Here is an 11,564-nt window from a genome sequence, read left to right as displayed (position 1 = left end):
CCGTATTTTTTTTTTTCCGTATTTTTTTTTTTACTGTATTTTTTTTTTCTGTATTTTTTTTTTACTGTATTTTTTTTTACTGTATTTTTTTTTACTGTATTTTTCTTTTACTGTATTTTTTTTTCACTGTATTTTTTTTTACTGTATTTTTTTTTACTGTATTTTTTCGTATTTCCCAACGTACGGCGCTAAGCGTATGAGCTTTAGCCGGGGACAGAAATTCTCACACAACTTTGCCACGTCATTTGGCCTTGTTCTCCACTGGGCCACCAATTGCATCGACTGAATCCTCTTCATCACGGTGTCCAAAATGAAAAGGAACAACTATTATTCATTCTAGTGCAACAAAAAAGGACAGTGATATATATATATATTTTTTTTTTTTTTTTCCCTCTTTTCGGATGGCCCCGAGAGGGAATCATTCAGGAGTTATATCGTCTCACCGGGATGATTCCTCCGATACTTCAGTCCCAAACCTCTTTTATGTAGCATATTTGTTATTCAAAAAAAAAAAAAAAAAAAAAAAAAAAAAATATGAACAGGTCAGGCGGTAAAAAATACACACACGTATGCACAGTGGTGAAAAAAAAAAAAAAAAAAAAAAAAAAAAAAAGACAACTTTCAAATGCAACCAAATCAGATTCAAGCATTTTTTTTTTTGGAGCCTAGTAAACGCGACCTGCGTGTGTGTGTGTGGAGGGGGGGGGGGGGGGGGCACAGGGGTGCATTTTTCCCTCTGCAAAGGGAAAATAAAACAAAACAAAAAAAAAAAAAACAAGAAAAATAAAAAGTTACAAATGGCTTGAGTTACTTATGTGTCACATTGCCAGGATTGTCAAGCGAAAGATCCATTTGAAGGTGTGCTTACTTGCCCTCCCCTGCAGGCGCATTCTTCGAGTTCATCTCGGAATACATATTTAGGGATGGCGCGGTGTTGTTCGCAAGGGTTAAGCCCCCTGCGCTGTTTTGATCTCTCCCCCCGCCCATGTCCATGTTGAGGTTCTCCCATGTGTTACTCAAACTTTTGTTTTTGTAAAAGTGCTCGATGAGGATATTATTGTAGTTCTGTAGGTTTTCATCAGACCTTACTTTATTAACGATGTCGAGAAGCATGTTATCCACGATGACACAGAGGTAGGCACTGACCGACGTCGGGGTGTTATACAGTTTGCAGTTGCTTACGATGAGATTCACGTCGTCGAAGAAAACATTTAAACTGTTGTACTTCCTTTTTTTGCACCGGAAAATTATTTTATTTATATACATGGGTTTTTTAATAATTGTGTAATACAGGGGAGCGTAAGTTTCATTCACTTCGTTGAGGAAGGCTTTGTAGTTCATCACTTCTGCGATACTCGACATGATCGACATGAGAAGCTCATTAAACCTTTCGATAACTTCCTTTATATTGTTGTATGTATTCCCTTTTTTCATTTTTTTCCTTGCACTTTCTATACCAGTTTTTTCATTCGATTCGTTCCTTTGGTTTGCACTGCTATCTAGTAGTATGTTCGTATTTCTTCTGATTCCCTTCTCAGTTGTCTCAGCCAAATTGGACGGGAAGTCTTGCTCTTCCAGATCTTTCGACTGTTCTCTCATATTTCCCCCGTCACTGCGGTCTCCCCTTTTGGTCTTCCTATCGTTTCCTTTTTCTATTTCTTCTCTTCCCCTCTTTCTATTTTTACCTGTTCGATGGGAATCATCCTCTTCATCTTTCAAGGAATGTGTTACGGAGCTGTTGCTTCTGGCTACCTGGCTCCGCAATTGCCTTCGTCTGCTTGCTTCGTTGGTCTCGACCGGGGCATATTCCGCAACTGAATCATCATCAGCAGCTCCCTCTTCCTCCGCTGCGGCCTCGTCCCATTCATCCGTTCCGTCCGGTTCAACCAGTTCCTCCTCACCCGCTGTCTCTTCCCCTGTTTGGTCTTCTTCATTTGTAACATCGCTGGAGAATCCCCTCCTGGATTTTTGGAGTTTACCACTCAAAGCAACAGGAGTGGCGGTTGTGCGTCTCGTCCTCTTTCCTCTTTTTTCCATAGCCATCTGGGCAACCTGATCAGTCGCCAGAGGATACAACCTCCTACGTCTCGATGCCGCCATAGACGCAGATTTATGTATCGATTTATTCATCTTAATATTGACTGAATAGTTCGTATTGACGTACTTCCTTCCCATGAGCTTGCCCACGCTGGTGTTCACATCAACATAGAATTCTCCCCTTCTTCGTTTCTTCCTTTCCTTTCCTTTGATCTTACTCTGGTTGTTAAGTTTGTCCCTTTTTTTTTTTTTTTTCTCTTGCTTGATGTCATTTTTATTTGTCTGCTTCTTTCCGGAATGCCACGTTTTTAACTCTCCTCCAACGGTCGGGAAGATCCGAAGAACGTTTTTGAACGTGGGGGCTGCATACATGGAGGCTGTCATCATCCCTCCTTCTTCCCCTTCAAGATCTATTCCTCTCCTGCGTCTTCTATGCCTTTTTTTCTTCACTTTATTGGAGAATAGATTTTCCTTTCCAACACTTTCGTCTGCATCATCCTCATCATGTGGATGCGAGTCTCTATTCCCGGGTGCATTGTCTCTCTGGGTGGTCTTGCCTCTCATGGTTCCTTCCTCCCCCATGGCTTGTTCATTCATATAATTTGCATTTACGAGGGTAAAATATTTTCTGACAACAGATCTAAAGCTTTTCCATCGAAGAAAGGTGTTGATATTTTTTTCTCCATATATGTATAGAGTGTGCACTCTATCCACTTTGGCTTTCTCGTCCAGGAGAAGATTGTCCATGTCCTTCATGGGGTGCTTCAACATGGTTTGGTCTCTCTTGTCTGCTCCTCTACCATGGTCAAATGCTTCTTTTGGCTTTCCCGGGTGAGGAAACGTGTGTAAGGGGTTACCTTCCTGGTTTAGGGCATCCTCCCCGTTGAGGATGCCACCACAAGGACCACTCTTGGAGTGATCATACATCTGGAATTGTGCATTTCCATGGTTACTAACTGGATCACTGTGGTCGCTCCTACTTACGTATACTCTCGTCCATTTTAAGCAATGCACCATTTTATAATTATCCTTGTCATCCTCTTGCTGGTCCTTCTTCGTCTGCATTTCCCTGATCACTTCCAGGTGTTTCTTCTCTTCTTCTTCCTCTGATTCTTCCTCGTCTAATCCGCGACCTCTCCTCTTATGCTTACCTCCCATACGTGCACTTCTATCCTTCTGTTTGATTCTCCCTAATGGAGTTCCCTCCCCAAGAAGGAGCGAACTCTCGTCTGAACTGGAATCTGAGGAGCTATCCGTCTCGACTTCCGATGAAGAGGAAGACGACAAGAAAAAGGAGGAGCCAGACTCGTCCACATCACTGGAAGGAGGTTGAAAGAAGCTCCTCAGCAATTTAATTCGGTTCTTTTCAACCGGTTTCCTCTTACTATTCATGTATAGTTCTGTGTAATCTTCCTTCGGGTGGCGATTCTCCCCTTGTAGCAGAATGTTGGACGGACTTACGAGGGGGTTGCTTCGATTACCATGGAAGGAAGGATCGAGTGAACCACCGGGGTGATCACTTCCGTCCACTCCTTTCCTCTCACTCATGTATAACACGTTATTGCTTATCTTCAAATGAACCGGCACATGTAGATGTTTAAATTGTTCCATTATAATTTTTTTCACCATGCAGGTATAGATAATCTTGTTTTGGGAGTTTACTCTCCCGTTCCTTATGCATGCCTTCAACTTACATATTTGATCACATCTACTCATTTTTCTCAGCTCTGCCATGTTAAATCCTATGGAGAGGAGCGCCTTCGCTATGTCTCTAGAGGTTAGGTGCGCCACGACCCGGGTGCTACACAACGTGTTGTCACTTCTAGTACTTTTTTTCTCCGCCTCTTCGTTCGTTTTAGTTACTCCACCACCCATCAGCCTCTTTCTACGTATCACTTGGTTGGTTCTCCCCACATCGGGTGCGTGCCCTTCATGGTGATCGTTGTGTCGTTTTGAAATTTCCGATTTGTCGTCATCTACATCCTCTACGCCATTATCCGCATTATCCTCCACTTCCTCTTCATATATACCTCCTCGATGTGAACCCTGGGTACCTCTAAACCTTCGCAAATTGACTGCATCATCCCTATCCATGGTTAACCTTTTCTTCGTGTGGAAGTAACTGAAATTGTATTTTCCCTTTCCGTGAAAAACATAACCTTTACTATTTCCACCATACATACGGGTACCTTTTTTTTCAATTCGTTTATCGCCCCTCTTCTCATCTTGCTTATCCTTCCTCCCCACTTCCCTCTTATGTGCACTTCCGTTTCGTGAGTACAACTTGTTTTTTCCTCTCCAATTGGAAGTGGCAGACTTGTTGTTCTCCCTCAGGTCATGCGTCTGTTGGGGGTGGCATTTATCATTATATCTTTCTCCCATTTGTGTGAGAGCTTCGTTACACACAACGTGATTAAACAGGTAGGCTGTGTAGGAATAATTCTTCCTCGTTTTTTTTCTATTTGTCCCGGAGTCGGTTTTCTTATCGTTCGTTTCCTTTTCTATTTCCTGATCATCGTTTTTGTTGTCTTCATTAGGCGATCCCCTTCTTCCTCCACTTGTGCGTCGTCGCCGCGAGCGCTTCTGTAGGTGTTCCTCCTCCTCCTCTTCCTCATCATCCACCTCTTCGGTGGAGTCTTCTGACTGATCCTCCCTTCTTCTAGATTTAATCCTTTTCTTGTCTATAGTTTTGCTTCTATATTTTTCTTCATCACTAGAGAGCTCCTCTTTAGTGGGTTCATCAGACGTGAACCTGCGATCCTCCACGGATCTGGTTCTGTTCCTTCCCCTGCCGTTTGCACTTTCTACCTTGGCACCTCCCCCTCCACTGTGATCTCCTTCCCACCAGTCTACCTCGGAAGGAGCATCCTCCTTAGTGATGTCCGTATTTTTTTCTCCTCTTCTCTTTCTCTTCTTCTTTATTTTATTTTTTTTTTTTCTTGTTTCTTCCTTCTCCTTCATGTTCATTTCGACTTTCCTTCTTCTCCGCCTTCTTCTTCTTCTTCCTCCTCCTCCTCCTTCATTCTTAACCTCTTCATCTTCCTTTCCATCTCTTCCTAGCCCCTCTCCACCTGGCCCCGCGATACCCTCATCTCCCTCTTTCGCCCCTTGCGATGGTGCGCAACTGAAATCTTTCAGAACATTCCAAGGGGAGCATGAAATGAGGTACTTGATGTAGAGTAAGTAGTTCAACATGTGCTTGTCGTAAAAATATGAACCAACGTAATTGTAATTCTTTATTAACTTAATATTAATTTGTTTCTTTTTTAAATGAAAATTGATTGTCTTTGCTTCTTTCTTGTAACAGTATCTTTTGTAAATCATTTTCATTTTCCTTTTCATATTTTCAATATTTTTTTTTGCTCTCTCTCGTTCTATCTTGAGGATACATATGAGTCTATTTAGCTTGTCTTCCTGCTCTATCATTTTATGAAAATCAATTCCTTCGTATTTCAACAACTGCAGATAGTGGTAGGTACATTCAATGGTGCATACATTTTTTAACGTAAAAACATTCTTCTGTTGTTCATCGTTCAGATAATTTTTACTTAAGAGCACATTAAAATCGATGGACTTAACAACTGCGCTCATGTCTTTCTCATTAATGAAGGTGCACATTTTTGCCTTTAGCATTTCTTTTATTTTTCTTGTATCCTTAAGTTTGTACTTTTGAATTAACTTCATCATCCAGGTTCGCACATAGTTCCTCTTTTCCGTAATGTACTTTTTATACGACGGATTTGTTATGTCTACGTGCAGGTCTAGGAACCCCACGTTGTAAAATACGCAGTTCAGGGGTGGCGCGACGGGGGAGTCTCCATCGTCCGCATGGTTGCCATCGTCGGCATGGTTGCCACCGTCGACATGGTTGCCATCGTCGACATGGTTTCCATCATCATGGGGGATTACTTCACCTCCCTTGTGGACCCCATCTGAATGGATCACCTCCTCCCCTATAGGCGGTTTCTCCGCAATTCTTCCTTCCGTACCCCCCCAATCGCTGTAACCACCATCGGTACATCTGCTCATCGGGAGCACCTCTCCCTGTGATGCATCTCCCTTCTCCTTAGCCACCGCTTTGTACAAATTGCCATCCACATGAAGAGGCTTCAAAAAAACTCTGCTCTCAGAACCTGCGCATGTGTTCCTTATGAGGAGAAAATCGGTCTCGTAGAAAAGGTTTTCCTGCCTGCCGTTCTCCTTAGATTTCCGTATATCTTCTTCGTTTGCCAATGGTGCGGTTATCATATTAGCGGTAGGTTCGTTGTCCATGCGGTTAGTTACTTCATCAGCTAGTGCCTCTTCTGATAACCCGTCTTCTCCCTCTGACAATCCTCCCCCTCCTCCCGCACGATACACGGGCGGTGTGAACAGAAATGCCTTGAAGAGCTCATTCTCAAGGAAGCTGAGCTTCTGGCTTGCCTTTTTCGTCCGAACGGGGACTCCAAAGTAACTAATTGGTTGATTCACAACATTCATTTCCCCGAAGGGTTCCATGTTCCTTTTCATTCTCCTCTTAAAATCAAGAGAGTAGAGATTCTCTTCATTCCTACACATAAAATAATGTTTCAATTTACTGTTCATGCCAATTTTGGGAAGGACCAAAGGATCCCTTTCTATGTATTCAAAAATTACCAGCGGGCTGTCATCCGACAGATGTAAACATGAGTTGTCATAAAAGAAAAAGGACGGGTTCTCCTTCTTCGTTTGTTCATCATACTGAACCATTGGTAATTTATCACACATATTTTGTACTTGCCATTTATCAATTTTGTAGGCACTACTGATTTTGTAATCTGGGTCCACAAGTATATTTGCAAGGAGGTCCAGTTGGTGCTCTACGCGACTTTGATTCTTTGGTGGGAGTATGTTCTTCGCGTTCAGCTTCAATTTTAGCTTGGGGCCCGTCTGTCTGTCGGTTGCGTTTTCCGTCTTGATCACATCTACCGCACTTTCCACGTTTGCCGCGTTGATCACGTCTATCGCACTTTCCACGTTTGCCAAACTGGGTACCTCTTCCGTCGATTCTCTACTAGGTGAGTCAAAAAAGGCATCCCCCAAAACGCACCCCTTCCGCATGGTCACCCTCAGGAATTTCCACTTGAGTGCGCCCAGATTCAACCCCCCCCCTTGGTCTGAATAATCAGGCAATTCCTGATAATCTGAATGCTCATCCTCCCTAGGGTCCACAAGGGAGCGCCTCCCAATAGATGTTCTAAAATCTAACTTGTGGAAACGAGAAAAAGCAATCACCCCCTTCTTATTCGACAATTCATAATTGTAGAAATATGCATTGGCCATACGAGTGTGCACATATACAGTACTGAGGGAGATTCGCTCGTTCTCGATTTCGTGGGGGTTCCTCTTCTTGTAGCAGTTGTCTAGTTTCAGGTTCGTAAAGAAAAAAATATTTTTACTCTTACTCAAAATACTCTCGATGCATTCAAGTCTCCGTTCTTTATTTTGAATAAAAATGTTCGTCTGTTCGTTTGAATGGATTAATGGGGTTACTGTGAAGGGGATCATTTCGATGGGAGTTACTCCGAAGGGGGCACCCACCCACTCCTCCGTCTTTTCTCTCTTCTCCACATGGTGTAATGAATCACCAATATCATTAGTCGAGACGGAAGTGAAATTCTCCCCTTCTGTGGTGTCATTAGAGGGTGTCCTCAAAAGAGAAAAGTCGTATTTCTGATTGAAGATCTGCTTAAATTCATCCGGTGAACAAATGAGGGATGTGAGCAACAGGTTGGACGTAGGAGAATGTTTCAAAAAAAAATTTTTCAGAAGAAATGAAATTTGTTCATTCCTTTGTATTTGGCTAGCTAGCTTCTTATTTATTTCTTGTAAGATGCTGTTTTTTTCTCTTCCCTCGAAATGCTTCCGCTTCGAATACAAGTGATCCCATATGTTGGTGAAATTGTCCAGGCAGATATGGTGTCCATTCGCAGGACCAGTCCCTGCATCAGCACCTGTGTAGTTCCAACCGGATGGTTCAACCCCCATGTTCAGGTAAAACATTTCGTTCGTCTTCCTCATGAAGGGGATTTCCCCATGGTTGTTACTGTGGTTTCGTTTGTAGAGATTCATCATCATGTTTTCTGCGTTACTACCACTTGGTACCACTGCAGAGGGGTACTCCTCCTCCCCGCCTTGATTGGTAGATCCTGTAACCCCCTTTATGATGAAATCACGTTGGATATCCCCTTCAACTTCCTTTCCATTTTTATAAACCAATCGTTCTGCATGTTTAGATACATTTGTACCGTGACGACGTGTTGTACCCGCCCGTTTCGCAACTTCTTCAGAACCTCCATCATCATGGGTTCTAAAAACTTCGTCGATAATCTGCTCATCATATATCAATTCACTCTCCATTCGTTTGCCCTTAAAAACATAATCCGTGTAGTCCTTACAACTAAGCGGGTTCAACACATTCAAGTGACTATATTTGTATAGATTCGCATAATTTTCAAGAATATACAGATAGGAATTCTTCGTGATATCTGCACCGAAGAGGTGCAGCTCCTCGTTACTCAACTGACTGGCTTCATTCGCCTGGTCCGATTGGTTCAGTCGATTCGACCGATTGGACCTGTTGGACTGATTAAAATAATCACGATAAATGTTTTTGAAAAAGTCGTAACTTTCTCTCTTCGACTGGTTTTCCCGGGAGGTTAGATTTCTCTGCACCCCTGAGTAGTTCGTCCCATTCAGTCCACCAGATGGATGATCATATGGGTACATCATCACGTTGTAAGTTACATTTTCCCTTTCCTTCGTTAGGCCCAGATCCTTGATAAAATCTTGCTCCACGTTCACGTGCAGAGGGCCATCATCCTCCCCGTCCTGCTGAATCTGCCTCGGCGTGATTTGATGCAACGTGGCCTGCTCATGCTTCGCCATTCCGTCGTACTCCTCAGCGTAGTCGCCTTCCTCCTCCATCTTCACTCCATCCTGCTCTTTCAACAGAGAGTCTTCCCCTTCTTCCTCCGCTCCGATATCTTCCACCTGTATGTCGTCGAACAGGTCGCTTACTTTTGCAAAACTCCCCGTGTCGAAATCGTGATCGTGCACCTTTGACTCTGAGCCCTCCGCAGGTGGTTCATCCTGCATAAACTCGCCAACTAATCCATCCTCCCCCAATTCTTCAACCAATCCTTCCTCCCCCAATTCATCAACTAATCCATCTTCCCCCAATTCATCAACCAATCCATCCTCCCCCAATTCATCAACCAATCCATCCTCCCCCAATTCATCAACCAATCCATCCTCCCCCAATTCATCAACCAATCCATCTTCCCCCAATTCTTCAACCAATCCTTCCTCCTCAAAATCGCCAATCAGTCCGTCCTCTTCAAATTCTACGTTTCCCCCTTCTGGGGCTTCGCCCCCCACCACCATCTCCTCCGCCAACAAATTCATCAAACTGTCGGCATCTTGTCCTTCGTCAAGCGCCTCCTTCACCTCCACATCTTCGAACTCGCAGTCCAAGTCGTATTCCCCATCCCCTTCTGGATGCTCCTCTGCACCAGCCTCTTTTGGATCTTCCTTTGTATCCCCCACGTAGAGATCTGACAGAAACCCATCCTCCTCCTTCACATTTCCCTCCACATTTGGGTGGCTACTTCCCTTGTCATTTTGAAATTCGTCATTCTCCTCGCCAAAGGCAAACTCTCCGTCAATGTCCACCTCGCTCCACTCCATCTGCTCATTTGAGTTTTCTCCTCCCTGCTTGGCTTCTTTCAAACCGTGAGGAGAGGAAGTTACTTTACTGAATTCCTCCAGCCCATCTGACATGCCTATGCCTTCCATTTGCATCTCCGGAAACTCATCACTTCTCCGTTCATGCGAATACTCAGGGAGGGTTTCTATTCCGATGGGACTCTCCCCGGGCATGTCCCCTCTCTCAATGTTCTCCTCGTCAATGTTCTCTTCGTCAATGTTCCCCTCGTCCATGTTCCCCTCGTCCATGTTCCCCTCGTCCATGTTCCCCTCGTCCATGTTCCCCTCGTCCATGTTCCCCTCGTCCATGTTCCCCTCGTCCATGTTCCCCTCATCCATGTTCCCCTCATCCATGTTCCCCTCGTCCATGTTCCCATTCCGATGGGGAGGATACTCATACGTATTCGCTCCCCCACAGCGTGGACTACTATCTGTCGCTTGCTCCTCGTACTCTTCTTCTTCTTCTTCCTCCTCCTCCTCTACCCGCTTGTTACTCTTCACCTGCGCTCCTTTTCCACCGTTCAGATGACTCTCTCGAGATATCCGCCGAGACTCCACCTTCCTCCCCTGCTTGTCCCTGCAGAACTTATTCATTTCCCCATTTTTGTAAAAACAGAATTTCCTGTTTTTTACAAAACTTAATTTTCCCTCATCGAATATATCATCTATTTCAATGAAATCCGTTTGGTGTATTTTTACTTGCCTTTTCAGTAACTGCTCGTTGCAACGGTCAAGGATGTAGTTGGAGGAGTGGTCATCCTTCCATTCGAGGGTTAGAATGTTTTCCAGTGAATCTTCCTTTTCATCTTTCTGATGACTTACTGGACGTTGTCCAAATGGCGAGTGGGCAACTCTCCTACTTTTCTCTTCATCCATCACATCACCATTGTGCTTATTTATTTTGGATGATCTCTTCAATTTTACCCCTTCACAAAAATGGATGAGTCTATTCCTCCTTCGGTCTCTATCTATGTTGTGATATTTTATAACGTTATACAACTCGTAATATGTTTTAATGCTCTGTTGATACAGTTCACCATTTCCTTTTTTGTCTTTGCGAGTGGGATAACCGTCTATGTCATTGTCTCTTCCATTCTTGTGTGTGTGCAAAGGTGAAGTACCATCATCATGGCGGATAGGCATAGTACTACCCCCACCGTTCAACATATTCAATAGTAAATTTTCTTGGTTCATCTCCTCCGCTCCAGAAATGGTCTTTCTCTGATTGATGCATCCTCCCTTGTATGTGTAATTTTTTTCATTATTCTTCTCCAGAGTGGGTTGGCCTTTTCCCATGGGGTTCCTCTCACTACTGTCTCTCCCCCGCTCTTTCTTCTTCTGATCAATTTTATCCCCTCCCATTCGGTAAGTAACAATATTCTTCATCATTTTACACTCTTACAATTTCGCCATGTGGGCGATGCAAAAGAAAACATAAACATACGTAATAGTAGCAACCATTTGGAGGAAGATTCCTCTCTACGCTTCCTGGAGACAAACAAGCTAAGGTGAGTACCCTACTTATTCCGCATTGTGTATGTAATGTCCCTGTCCCTTGCTAAAATGATACCACTCCACTGAATGCGCAGTTTTTATTATGCCTTGGTGGCGCCCCCAAGTGGTAACTATTCCGTTGTGAATAAGAAAAAAAAAAAAAAAAAAAAAAAAAAAAAAGTATCCACGGATGGGGACGTACCATTATAACCAACTGTTCGACTGCATTCTAAGCAGTTGCGCAATTACATATGGGAAAAAAGAAATAAAATAAAAAATAAAGCAAATCCCATAAAAAGCGGCTAAAT

General features: G+C 43.5%; 1 protein-coding gene across 1 annotated transcript; it reads right to left on the bottom strand.

Moving 5' to 3' along the window:
- Window positions 1-864: 864 nt before the first annotated feature.
- PKNH_1453500 (bromodomain protein, putative) lies at window positions 865-11,151 on the bottom strand (the record flags this gene model as incomplete). Its single annotated transcript, XM_002262379.1, has 1 exon — window positions 865-11,151. The coding sequence occupies one exon, from the start codon at window positions 11,149-11,151 to the stop codon at window positions 865-867; it is 10,287 nt and encodes a 3,428-aa protein (XP_002262415.1).
- Window positions 11,152-11,564: the final 413 nt, after the last annotated feature.

This window comes from Plasmodium knowlesi (assembly GCF_000006355.2).
Source record: "Plasmodium knowlesi strain H genome assembly, chromosome: 14".
NCBI lineage: Eukaryota > Apicomplexa > Aconoidasida > Haemosporida > Plasmodiidae > Plasmodium > Plasmodium knowlesi.
The sequence above is the reverse complement of the archived record's forward strand: the minus strand, read 5'-3'. Positions and strand labels throughout refer to the sequence as shown.